Source organism: Pteronotus mesoamericanus, unplaced genomic scaffold (assembly GCF_021234165.1).
Source record: "Pteronotus mesoamericanus isolate MK-2021 breed Mesoamerican mustached bat unplaced genomic scaffold, CSHL_Meso_final contig_44, whole genome shotgun sequence".
NCBI lineage: Eukaryota > Metazoa > Chordata > Mammalia > Chiroptera > Mormoopidae > Pteronotus > Pteronotus mesoamericanus.
The window spans coordinates 5,095,881-5,109,423 of record NW_026555166.1 but is presented as its reverse complement, the minus strand read 5'-3'; the positions used below and the strand labels follow the sequence as shown (position 1 = coordinate 5,109,423).

The window sequence follows — 13,543 nt, the reverse complement described above, 5'->3', positions numbered from 1 at the left end:
TGAGTTATGCAGATCCTTTTCCCTTTCAAAGATCTCCAGCTGCTGCTTTTTCAGCACTGAGATGCCCCCTCACTCGTTCAGCTGGCAAAGCAAAGCCGACCCCTTGGCAATCCAGTAATCATTGGGCCTTTTGGACGGTAAAAGGACGGTCACCACAAAGTTGGTTGAATGACCTAGTTAAGGATACAGGGGTAGGGGGAAAGAGTCATTACTTAAAGGATAACCCCTTAATACAAAGAGTACAGTACTTGGAGTCAAGATCCTTTCTCCAAAGATGATGGGCAAATAGTCCTCTACAGATTTCAGTTTTATGTTCTATAAAATGAAGATGTTAGAATAAATGATCCTTTTGGACCTGTCTAGCTTAGACTTTGTATAACCGTATGAATTATCTTTCAAGTTCTCTGCATTCTGGGAGCACTGGACTAGAATCAGGCCTGAGCTTTCGGTGGGTTGCAGTTGATAGGTTGGGCATCCATTTGTTTGTCCATCTCTTTGTCCGTCCGTCCGTCCGTCCATCCATCCATCCATCCATCCATCATTCCATCCCACAGTTAGGCACTGGGGCTTCTGAAATGACTTAAGTGCAATCATAGGTATTTTGTCCTCAGCTCTGCGACATCTGAAGTAAGGAGCCACTTTTGCAGTTTCTCCCTTCTGTGTGATGGGTAAGTATAGGTCTTACTGAAACTTACTAATGGGTAAGTTTCAGGTCTACTCAGTTCAGGTCTACTGATGAGTAAGTATATACAATCAACCTGTGATTTAATTTTGTTTGTAGTATGAGGTAAGGATCTAAGTTTGATATAACCAGCTGTCCCAGAACCACTTAGGGAGTGATTTCTCAGTTCCCGACCAATTTTAAATGATGCTGCTATTCTATGTTGAGTCCCCAGATAGGCACAGTCTGTTGCTGTACTTTCTGTCTAGTGTGTTTGAGGATCTATTGTTGAGTCTTGTGCCACTGCAACATCATTTTAATTACCACCTTATCTTGGTTCCTCTTGCCAAAAAGACAGAAGCCCCATTGTAATTGTAGCCAACAATAAGACAAATGACTCAATTAAAAAATGGGCAAAAGATTTAAACAGACACTTTATCAGAGGAGATAAAAATAAGCTGCAGAAAAGATGGTTAATGTCATAGATCTATCTGCCTTCCTCCCTCCCTATCGATCCTCTAAAAGGCTAATCTTACTAAGTGATGATGAGCAAGTGCAGGAACTGGAGCCCTTGTCCGCTGCTAGTGGGGATGTTAATGGTATGCCCACTTTGGAAAACTTTTTGGTAGTTTCTTGAAAAGTTAAACATACACTTAGCATACAATCCAGTCGTTTCTCCCTAGATATTTATCCAAGATAAGTAAAAGTATATGTCCATACCAAAACTTGTACGTACTATTATTAATTTTAAAATATACCTTTTAACACTTTTTAGATTTGTAATAGGAGTGGGTGGTTAGGCATGTGATAGAAGAGTTTATTTTAGCTCTATTCAGTATGTTATTCTTAGAGACGATACTTTAACTGAAGATTTTATTAGAAAAATAAATATCACCAGTATTTACATTCCCGATTCAGAAGAGAAACTTTTTTTAGTTCTTTCTGCCCTCCCCCATCTCCCGTATTTTTATCGTCTGGAAATTTAGTTCCAAATTATTATTAAAATCATTTTTATGGTCAAACTTTTAAAGATTTAACTCTGTGTGTGTGTGTGTGTGTGTGTGTGTGTGTGTGTGTGTGTGAAATAGTGGGTCAGTGGTGGTTAATTTAGAGCCTGTTATGTCCAAGACAATCTTTATCACACTTTCCCTTTTGGGTGATAATTTGGTTGCATTTCCAATTTTGGTTCAAGGTTGTTTTGCTTTGGGATTTTGAAGATGTTTCTGCATTATCTTTTTATATGCACTGTGGATAATGAGAGATATCTGGTGTCAATCTGATGCTCTGGAATTTTAATTTTAGCATGTTTTTACATTCTATGTCTTCGCTTTGAGGATTTTCTTTATCTCTGATAGTCTTAGGTATCACTTTGACATATATGTTTCTTTAAAAAAATGGGTCGTTTATGTTTTTAAGAATTATTCCTAACAGGACTTTGTGAGATCTCTTAATCTGGGTACCCAAGTGTTTCTTTTTTTCTGGGAAACTGTTAGTCATTATTTTAAAAAATATTATCACTCTCCCATATTATCCACATTCTCCTAGATCGCCTACTAGATAAATGTTGGAAATTTTGGTTTTCCAGTGTCCCTTTTGAAAATAATTGCATTGTAAAGTATTTTGAGGGGCTTCCTCAGCTCATTCTCCTTGCTTACCCTTCAGCTGTCTGCATTCAGTTCTTTAGCTTATCTGTTCATGTCGCTTTCTAGCGATCTGGTTCCTTTTTTGGGGGCTGTATCTCAGTTTCAGGTCTACTCAGGTTTACCTTTTGCAGCATGGCATTCCATTTAATAATTTATTTTTAAATCTCTGATGAATCTCATTGGATTTGGTGAAGGACAGAGTTTAGTGTCTACTCAGTCAATTATTTTAAAATTAGAAATCACTGATCAATAACTCTACTTTCTATTCATTGGATTAATAGAAACAAGTATTAGTCTTAAAATATCAATCCATACTCCATATTAAAATAAACAGAATTTACAACATTTATAAGTTTGTATAAGTGGCCTCATTTAATCCTAGCTAATTGGCCCAAGATCTCCCTTGGGCCACTTAGTTATTACTCTTAAAGCTTAATGTTTGGGCTTTGACTGTAGTTTGCATTTGGCCATTATTTGTATCACTGTTAGAACATCCTCACCTGTGGTTGAGAGTGTTCCTGCCCGGGCTGCTGTTTTATAAAGTGGGGAGTGGTAAAGTGTTGGGCTTGGCTCGTAATTTTGTTGAGGTTCAAAATGCACCACAGGCAGCTCTGGATTCATCTGTCCAGGCAGTGCATCTTCTATCACCATTTCATTATTGTCCCATCGAGAAGCGTCCATGAACATTCCGTGAACGAGAACACCATCCTCAGGAGAGGGCAACTGAAACATACCCAGAAAATTATAGCTGAGAAGAGGAGAAGGCGATGAGCAGCTGTGGGTCATCTCCTCTGCCCCACCTTCTACTCTGTAGATTGCTGTTACTACTCCCATTCTGCAGAGGAGAACGCCGAGGTTTCAAGAGGTAAAATAACTTGCTTCTTAGTTTGACACCAAATCTCATACTCCGCCAACATGTCTAACAGGGAATACCCCTAATACCCCTGGGAAACCCATCTGTGGGCTTCAGACTACCTAATATCACAATGTTGAGACTTTCCCCCTTCTTGTGGGAAGCGGATGCGATAAGAGGGCTGTGATTATCATTAGTTACTTTTTAGCAAGGTCTTTCAGGGATATGGGAGCAGATCTGAATAGAGTGGATACTGACAGAACTACCCAGGAGCAATTCCTTACTAATACCATGATATGTAAAGGGGGGTTAGTTAGTTAAAACCACTCACCTCAACTCCATTGATCAGTTAGTGAATACTTTATTGGCAAGAGCAATCTGGAGCAAGTCTTTGATTTTATGGCACATATAAAATTATATTTATAAGGCCCACTGGGGTGGACAGGTGCTTTGAGGCAAAGGCTCCCTTCCCCGACCAGTATCTCAGCGCATCTAAGCTGGACAGCTCAGACTGGCAGCGGTGGCTCACACCCCTGGCTGTATACTGGCATCACCAGGGGCGTTTTAAAAAACAGTGATGCCTGTTGGGTTGGGGTGAGCTAACTGGGATGTGGCCTGGGCATCGGTATTTTTTTAAAGCACCAGGGGTGATTTCAACCCGCAGTCAAGTTTGAGAATCACCGATATTCTAGAGCAGTGGTTCTCAAACTTTAGTGGGCTAAGAACCCCATGTAGGACTTGTTGAAATATACAGATTTCTTGGCGCCAGCTTAGAGTTTCTGATTCAGTAGGTCTGGAACAAATCCTTGAAATTTGCATTTCTAATAAGTTCCCAGGTGATGCCGATGCTGCTGGTCTGGGGTCCCCACTTTAGAGTCTCTGCTCCGGAGGGTGTAAACTGTGATCAAAGAGTTTAAACTGCATCCTTAGTGTGTGCATTCCTGTTAGTTCTTTAATGTACTCCCATAATGTCTAAAGCTAGCATACCAATTCTACTAGGAGACAGCTGAATGAATGATGCAGATAATTCATCTTATACTAATACTTACTGCGTGCACACTGTTTGTGGGTCGTATGACATCTGCAGTTTTGTTTACACTGCGCTACAACTCTGAAGGTGGTGGCATCAGCCCCACTCTAGAGGTGAGAACACTGAGGTGCAGACATGACAGTAATTGCTCTAACACACATGGCTGGAGGTACGGAGAGTCAGAGTTTAAATTGAGGCCTGCCTGATGCTGAAATTCTTGCTTTTAACCTCTTGCTATGTTGTATCCACAAGGAGAGTTTCTGTAGGTATCTGTGATAATTGTGACTTATAAGGAAAGTATGTATTTGGTCATTCAGACAAGTGAAATATTTTTCTCATGTATTTTTGGTCTTCCTCTGGGGTTCTGACTCAGTTCCCAAAATGCTTGGGATTTCCTAATGTTGGGGGTGGTAACGATGTCTTTTGTTATGTTAATGAGGTGGCTTTGGGACAGCACCTAAGGCAGGGACTGGTTGCCCTTAGAGCTGATCATATGATTAGAGGGTTGGAACATTCAGTGCATCCCCCCCGTCCCCCGCCCCCCCGCCCCGCCGCCTCTGCTGCTCTGGGGCAGGGAGAAGGGCTGGAGGTGGAGCTCAGTTATCTAGGCCAGTGATTCAATCAGTCATGACCATGTAATAAAGCCTCCGTAAATCCCCAAAAGGACTGGCTTTGGAGAGCTTCAGGTTGGTGAACAGGAGATTTGGGGAGAGGGGTGCACTTGGTGAGCATGGAAGCTCTGAGCCGTTCCCCCATACCTTACACTATGCCTCTTTTCCATTTGACTAGATTTGAGTTACATTCTTCTATGATAAACTGGTAATTGGTTAAGTAAAAAGTTTCTCTGAGTTCTCTGAGCCATGTTAGCAAATTCATTGAACCCCAGTATGAGGTTGTGGAACCTCTGACTTAGAGCCAGTGATTCAGAAGCACAGGTGACAATGTAGGCTTAAAGCTGGCATTTGAAATGGGGGGGGGGGTGTCTTGTAGGACTGAAGCCTTAACCTATGGGCTCTGATGCTATCTCTGGGTAGATAGGATCGGTACTGAGCTCAATTGTAGGATGCCCAGCTGGTGTTTGAGAATTGCTCCGTGTAGGAACCCCCCTCACTCTGACCCCACTTTGGGTTCAGAACTAAATTAGTTTCTGAAGAAATAAAACAATATTGCTTAAAAATATTTCTACAAATTAGAGTAGGCAGTTCCTGTCTAGTCATTGTTAATTAGGGAGCTCATCTTGAGGGGTGTGACTCCATCTTGCTCATCCTTCTCCCACATATGGGACGCAGGAAGGGCAGGGGAGGTTGGTCGAAATATTGAATGACAGTGGGACAGATGCTGCTTTGCTGTAACAACAGTCAGGGGGACAATACCTCCAGGTCCATGGGTAGTTCTTGTCCAAACTTCACTTTCTTGGCAGCTTCTATAACCGCAGCTTGATCCCGATAGACAGGAATCATGTTGTACTTGAAACTCAGCTCATCTATAGGCAAATTGTATTTCCGAGCATGATTTTGAAGAGTTCCTGTACATATAAAAGATCAGAAAAGTGGGTCCTCCAAACAAGACTACTACTGCCCAAACACAGCTCCCACTTGCCCCAACCAGGCTACTCTACCATCAAAGATCTTCCTCTCCGTGGAGGAGTCTCAACCATTAACACCTTATTCTGAATTAATTCATTGAGACAGGAGGCCTGTGGGTGAAATCGGGAGGGATGGGGCCAACACATGTGGTTCGTGGTTAGGAAGAGAGGGAAGAAGACTAAGTTTGAAGTGCACTGTTCTGCCCATGAGGGAGACAAACCAGTGAGAGAGTTTCAGAGCCCAGTCTCCCAAACTTGACAGTCTTGCTCAGCTCTTCTTGAATGGGCTATTTATTAGGGATTCAGAGTGAGAGAGGTGAAGGGCCCAGCTAATTAGCATCTAGTAGCCCTGGCCCACTCTGGGACTCCCTAGCAGGAACCCCTGGAATACACCCCTCTACCCACCACAGTTAATGAAGGGACATCAAGAATATTTTTTAGTTAACCATAATCAAAAAATAATTTTTTTTCAGTAGTGTTTTTAAGTGGGAAGGAAGCTGCTTAGAGTTGGAGCCAGAGCAGGTGTAGAGCATGTGGTGCCCTCGAGCACAGGCCACGTGGGGAGTTGGGGCGCACTGTGTGCGTTCACAGGGGCGGCAGTGCTTGCGCTTGCGTAACCTGAGACGGGCAGGGATTAGGTTGTGGGGAACATCTGTTTCTGTCATCCTTTTCCCTGGCAAGCGAGGAAGAGTGGGGTCTTATTGGACCATGCTGTGATCTATGACCTCATGGTTAGGCCATTAGCAGCCATGCCATTTTGCTAGTTCCTAGAGACCCAGTGTATGACAAATCATGATCTTTCCCATGGGATTTTTTTTTTGTCGGGAAAGCACTCTTACCTGTTAGAAATCCTTGAGGAAAGAAGAAACCAGAGATCCAGAAGGACTTAGGCTGTCCTCTTTTGAGCCACAGCTAAAGGAGAAACATTACACCAAGCAAAATGTACTGTTTTTCTGAGATGGAGTTTGTCACTTAAATCAAATTCATATTCTGGAGGGCTTCTCAGGAGGCAGAATCTACACCAGTACTCAGTTAGTCACCAGCCCCATTCTTACCACCTGTCCTGTCTCCCTTCTTCACACATCAGCTGGCTCACAACCCCAAAACCTGGTTATTACAGAGGGTATAGGAGGGGGAGACGGCATCGAGGTCACACCTGGTGTTAGGACCCATTTCAAATTGGTTCTGTACTGCATGGTGGGGTCCCCTGAAATAGATCTGAAACTCCAAGGGCATGGAATTAAAACGGGATGTTGGGGTAAGGGCCTAGAACAAAGTACATTGTAATTAGTGTGAGATGTTTAAAGTGATGCCATTCTGAAAATTTCTGTTTCTTTGGGCTCAGATGATTCTCCAGGGACTGTTGTTATTTTAATTAGCTAGGGCTTCCTAAGGACCTAGGGGCCAACTCTGTCACTAGATTCACGAAACTTCAAAGAAGAGCATTTTCTTACGTCCACAAATGCGGTCCTCAGAATAAGGTCTTTGACCCATGATCCTAGTGGTTTCAAGGATGGGTAGGCTGTGTTGGACCACAGGGAGGGAACCTGGTTGTTGAGGAAACTGTTATACACCTTTTCCATTTCTTCAGACATCACCACAAATCCAGCAATAGCTTTGTTGAGTGTTTCTAGAGAAGTCTAAAAGAACAAGAAAGGTTTGATGCCCTTCACAGAGGTAATTAACAAGCAGGAATGAATGATACCCATTCATGGGGGCAGGTGCTACCTTGAACTGAAAGGCCCTCTTGCTGGGTCCCATCCTCTCTGTATACCACCTGCCGGGTCATACCCTCCAATCTTCTATGCATTTTACAACATGTAACCATGGGGTATAAGATCTGGGGTGGGGGCGGTTCAGGCAGTTAATAGCAGGATCCAATGAAGTGGAAAGAAGAGAAGGAGACATGTCCCCAGAAGCCTAGAAAAATGGTTTTGAACAATGCCACTATTCAGCTCTCCTCCAGGCTGAAGGAAGAAGGGCCTGATGGTTAGTGATTTGGGAACCATGGAAGAGGGGTGAGGATGTGGGAACTACCTCATGCTAAGGGCCAACTTTGCCCAAGAGGGGTGCCCATAGAAAATGGAGATTCTTAGGTGAAACCAATCCTTTAGCTGATACTGGAGAGTCTTTGTGTATTGGAAAGACTTCCTTATGATATGTCCCATATCCTCCCCTCTTTTCAATAAAAAGCAGAGGCCCAGTAGCAGGAATAAAAGTACAGGGTAATGTTTGCCACCTGAATGAAGATGAAGAAATGGCAGGTAGATTGGACTAGCCCTCCTGGGTGCCAGTTTTGTGAAAACTACTGCCATGTATTGGACAAATATAGGAAAGTGTTAGAGGCCAAATTTGTGTTGATTAAAAAAAAAAAAAAGACCTAGGACCACATGCACATAGTTGTGGAGACAGGCAATATGGGGACAAAACAAGGCTAGTTGTCCTTCCATTCCTGCATAGAGTTATTCCCTTCCCCCGTCTTCTCAAGAGGCAGTGGCATAAAAAAAAAAAAAAAGAGTTTAATTAGATTTGCCCTTGTGATCTGAGGCACCATTTGCAGCAGAGTACAGCAAGAAGGCCTTACCACAGCCAAAACGGTACCCCACATTAGACACTGAAAAGGGCAAAAGGCAACAGAAGACCGGTCTAAATACCAGGAGATTGCCTAAGCCAGAGAGATGAAGGGATCAGGCTGCTTGCGCCTTGTAGCTGTGTGTAACACAGACACAGGTCACATTGCAGCCGATTCCCCCAGAGGACACAGCTAACACAGACGGATTCCATGGGAGACAGTGCACTGCAAAATGTTCTTCCCTATGGCTAGAAGCCAGGATCACAGGACCTGTCTCTCCTAGGACCTGTTCTGACTCACAGTTCTATCACTACCTGGACCAGGAGAGTGAGCTCACCAAGATGGCAGCTCTGAGGCGCTAGGTGCAGCCAGCTTCCCATGGCCTTCCTACGGCCACCACAGCCCTGCCTTGCTGTTTGTTCCTTGGGACAGAGCCAGGGCAAGGCAGGACTGGGCAGAGGTCAGGATGAGGAAGGTCCTGGCCCAGGCCAGCACACAGTGCGGCGTCCACTCCTCCCTTAGGTGGGAGTGCTCTGCTCTGATTCCTGCTTGCCTTGCAGGCTGCTTCTTCCTAGGCTCCTCCCCTTTCTGCTTACATGAGGTGAATTCCTCCATGATCAGTGGACGTTATTGTTTGACCTCAGTAAGTGGCCACGGGGAGACCAGGGAGGCACATTTGTTTACTTGCACATTAAAATATTCGTGGAAGATTTAGTATGTGTCAGGCACCAGGGAAACAGAGGTGACTAATAATGCCAGTCCCTTTTTTTCCTAAGAAAATGATTTTCCACTGGGGAAGCCTTACTCATGGAGGGGTAATTACAAAACAATATAGTAAGTACAGTGATAGACACAGAACCAGGAATGTTGGAGTCCTAAGGAAGTGCTCCTAAGTCATCTAGTGGTGGAGGGCAAGGCTGGTGTTCCAGAGGGGTTTCATGGAGGAAGTGATTTAGACTTGTCTGTCTTCAAGTGGTTGATGTGGAAGAGGCAAGAGATGAGAAGCATCCGTCTCTTCTTCTTCCTTCCTTCCCCTCTCCCCTTAGTTTTAGCTGAGCACAGAGCAATTCACCCAGGGACTCTATTTCTTAGCCAGGCTTGTACCTGGAGTGTGGCCATGTGGCCAAGTTGTTTACAACTTCTGGATCACATTTTTATGGGGAAGCTGCTTTCTCTTTTCCCCCAACTAACTGGCAAAAAAGGGACAATTGGAGTAGCAACTTTAGATCCAGAAGTGGTAACTACCTGATAAGGCTGGAAGGGAGAGCCCTCCAGCTGGGCTCCCAGGTTGTCCTCAGAAAGCAAGATGAACTACCTGCCTAAGTGGAAAGCAAGATGGGCTCCCTCTGGGCAGTTAGCTGAGAGACAAGTGGATTTCTCTCTTGTTATGGTTGCTGTATTTGGGGGGGTCTTTATCACAGCAGGTTAATCAGTGTCCTGATTCACTCAATATAGAAGCTGATAAGCCCTGACCTGGTTACCTAGCCTGCTGACACTGGCGTATGCCTACCTGGACACTATAGTCCTAGAGTGAGGACTTTATACATTCAGCTTCACCTGGGTCCCCTAAACCCACAAGCCCCGCTGTTGCCAGACAACCAGCAACATTCAGAAATGTTTCCTAATAGGGGACAGATGGTCTTTCACTTTAAAAGATTTTATCCCAGTCAAAACGATTTACTTCTGGTCAAGATGGAGGCATAGGTAAACATGCTTTGCCTCCTTATGCAACCACAGAAAGAATTACAACTAGAAAGTCAAGCTGTTTGGAACTCTGACAGCCAAGGATTTAAAGAAGCCACATTCATCCAGATGGGTAGGAGGGGCAGAGATGCAGAGATGAGCAGAGAGGCATGGAGATATGGTGTGGTGTCAGAGGTGACTGCAGTAGAATGGGCAGTCCCACATTCATGTGTGGTGGATAAAAACTGGAAGGGACAACTCGGGAGTGAGTGATCCCAGCCCCAGGCCAGACCACACACCCCAGGGTTCCAGAACCAGGAAGATAAATCCCCATAATATCTGGCTGTAAAAACCTGTGATGGTTGGGGTGGGAGAAGACACTGCCGGATTTTCAGGAGACTCTGCTTAAAGACCCTGCGTGGACCTAGAACGTATGCAGACATACTTCCTCTGGGATTCAGCAAGAGAGCAACACTGGAAGAGCACCAGTTGCATATGGGGAATAAGTGAAATGACTGGGAACAGGGTGAGTGCCGAACATACCTCCAGAAGCAAGGCAGTGGCATTGTACCCTCTCTGAGCCCTCCCCCTACACAGAGCCACAAAGTGGTGAAGTGGGTGTCCCTGCCTGAGTGATTACCTAAGGCTTCTCAACACGCAATTCACAGGTGCCTTTTCTACAAGAGGCCACGCTACTAAGACAGGGAGTCAAAGCAGCTCTAATACACACACACACACACACACACACACACACACACACACTCACTCACGGAGGCTGCCAAATTGAGGAGACAACGAAATATGGCCCAAATGAAAGAACAGAACAAAACTCCAGAAAAAGAACTAAGCCAAATGGAGATAGCCAACCTATCAGATGCAGAGTTCAAAACACTGGTGATCATGATGCTCAAAGAGCTCATTGAGTATGGCAACAACATAAAAAAGGCCCAGGAAGGAATGAAGTTTACACTAAGTGAAATAAAGAAAAACATACAGGGAACCAACAGTGGAGGGCATGAAACTGGGATTCAAATCAACAATTTGGAACATAAGGAAGAAATAAACATTCAGCCAGAACAGCAAGAAGAAAAAAATTTTAAAAAATGAGGATAATATAAGGAACTCCTGGGACATCTCCAAATGTACCAACATCCAAATCTTAGGAATGCCAGAAGGAGAAGAGGAAGAGCAAGAAATTGAAAACTTATTTGAAAAAATAATGAAAGAAAACTTCCCTAATTTGGTAAAGGAAATAGACATACAAGTCCAGGAAACTCAGAGAGTCCCAAACAAGATGGACACAAAGAGGACCACACCAAGATACATTATAATTAAAATGCCAAAGATTGAAGAGAGAATCTTAAAGGCAGAAAGAGAAAAGCAGAGAGTTTCCTACAAAGGAGTTCTTATAAGATTGTCTGCCGATCTCTCAAAAGAAACTTTGCAGGCTAGAAGGGACTGGCAAGAAGTATTCAAAGTGATGAAAAGCAAGGACCTCCAACCTAGATTACTCTATCCAGCAATGCTATCAGTTAGAATGGAAGGGCAGATAATCTACTTCCCAGACAAGGTAAAGCTAAAGGAGTTCATCATTACCAAGCCATTATTACATGAAATGTTAAAGGAACTTACCTAAGTAAAAGAGGAAGGTCAAAACTGTGAACATTAAAATGGCAACAAATTCACAACTATCAACAACTGAACCTACAGAAACAAACTAGGCAAATAACCAGAACAGGAACAGAATCATATACGGAGATCATTTGGAGGCTTATCAACAGTGAGCGCTCATACGTGTATTAACTTCAGCAGATTGTTAAACCGGTCCACTTCCTGTCCAAGAACGGTGGTCAAGGAGTTAAGGCGTCCTTGAGAATCCTTGATGAAAAGGCTCTCAGAAGCATTCTCCATTTCCAGTATTTCTGAAACATAGGGAGAACCAGTTCCTCAGATCAATTACCATTGATTTCTGTCCTCATAACCACGCAGTTGTAATTTACTTATGTTAACCTTTCTTCAAGCCAACTTCTGCACCTGGACCTAGGCTGAATGGGAGTCAGGCCATGCAGCCGTCAGTGGCAAATGCCAGCACGCTAAGCAGCTGCCCGGTAGATAAGGGACTTCCCTGAGACCAGAGGTGCCAGGGACCCTGAGTCTTCTCTGCCATGCAGATACATAAGCCTCACTCTTCCCTGCACACCTGCACCACATCTCGGAGAGGAGGGGTTGGCAGGGGAGACTGAGAGATGAGAGTTAGCATTTATCCCACGTTACTGAGCATAACTCAAATGGGCTGACTGAATTATGAAACAGGCCCATGGTTCAAGCTGGATCAAAAATTTTGTTCTTTTCCCCTACAATTCAGCAAATGGAGGCCCATAAAACCTCTAAAAAGTATGAAGGAACTGCATTTCCTTGCATATCTGAGTAAAGTGTGTATAAATGAGTGGCTTTGAAATACAGCTATCAAATTCCTTTGTAACCACTCACAGTTTGGCTGCTGTAGAAAAATCACGCAGCAGCGCCGGGTAGTCCGGCCCCCTGCGTCCGCAGTGCTGCGGCTACGCGTCTTCACCTTTGGTCCTTTCTATTGCTCCCCCGAGATGCCACTCCAAACCCTCAGTTCTCTTGTTGAGCCAACTGCATCCCTCCCGTGAGTCTCAGCAGATGGCACCACTTGTCATTTTGCAGTAAAAGTGTAAGATTTATGAAGCTGGGAGAGAAAACCTCCTAATGTCAGTGGAACTCTATTGGGCAAGTACAGTTTATCTTCATCCCTCCATCCGTCTTCGTCCCATTTCCGCCCAGTCCTCCATCTTATATTTATTAAAAATTGCTTTCTAAAATAACCTCAGTTTGCTTCAGCATCAACAGAACTCGACTCAAAAAGAGATTCTTTTGAGACATATTTTAGGAGGCAGATAGCTGGCTTCTGAGGTCACACAGGCCGCTTTTTTCTTAGGAACTGAAAGGCTATTGGCAAGACTCAATCTGTGATACTGTAATTTAATAACAGATAAATATTTTGGTCTTCATCCCTAGCTCTTGGCCAGAGCTCCTAAAACCCTTGTAATTTCCTAAATGAAAAAAACCAATAAGGTTATCATCTTTTATATTTGCTTTTGGACCCTGGCTCCGGACATAGCTCCTGAATGACAAAGGTAAAAGAAGCCCCTTTCAACCACATCTAGTTTATGTTAATGGGTTGACTTTGGGAAAGTCCAGATGCCTGGGGAAGCTTGTCATCAGCAGAACCAGCCATGTGATTAGGGGCTTGAAACTTCCAGCTTCATTTTCTGACCTCCTGGGAGAAGAGAGGGGCTGAGGCTGATGATTTAATCAGTCAACAATGCCTATGAAATGAAGCCTCCATAAAACCCTAACCGAGAAGGCCTGGAGAGCTTCCGAATTGGTGGATGCATCCGTGTGCCGGGCGGGTGGTGCGCCCTGACTCACGGGGACAGGAGTTCCTGCTCGCAGGAGTCTTCTGGGCCTTGCCCTATGGATCTCTTCATC

General features: G+C 44.2%; 1 protein-coding gene across 1 annotated transcript in view; it reads right to left on the bottom strand.

Annotated features, from left to right (window-relative positions):
- Positions 1-69: 69 nt before the first annotated feature.
- Positions 70-13,543, bottom strand: part of DNAH6 (dynein axonemal heavy chain 6) — a 273,527-nt gene continuing 260,053 nt past the window's right edge. Inside the window, exons 71-76 of the mRNA XM_054577633.1 lie at positions 11,822-11,949; positions 7,227-7,412; positions 6,612-6,684; positions 5,561-5,712; positions 2,805-3,027; positions 70-173 (exon numbers count right to left, since the gene is read on the bottom strand). Of these exons, the coding sequence (XP_054433608.1) occupies positions 70-173; positions 2,805-3,027; positions 5,561-5,712; positions 6,612-6,684; positions 7,227-7,412; positions 11,822-11,949 (866 nt within the window). The remainder of the gene's footprint in view (positions 174-2,804; positions 3,028-5,560; positions 5,713-6,611; positions 6,685-7,226; positions 7,413-11,821; positions 11,950-13,543) is intronic.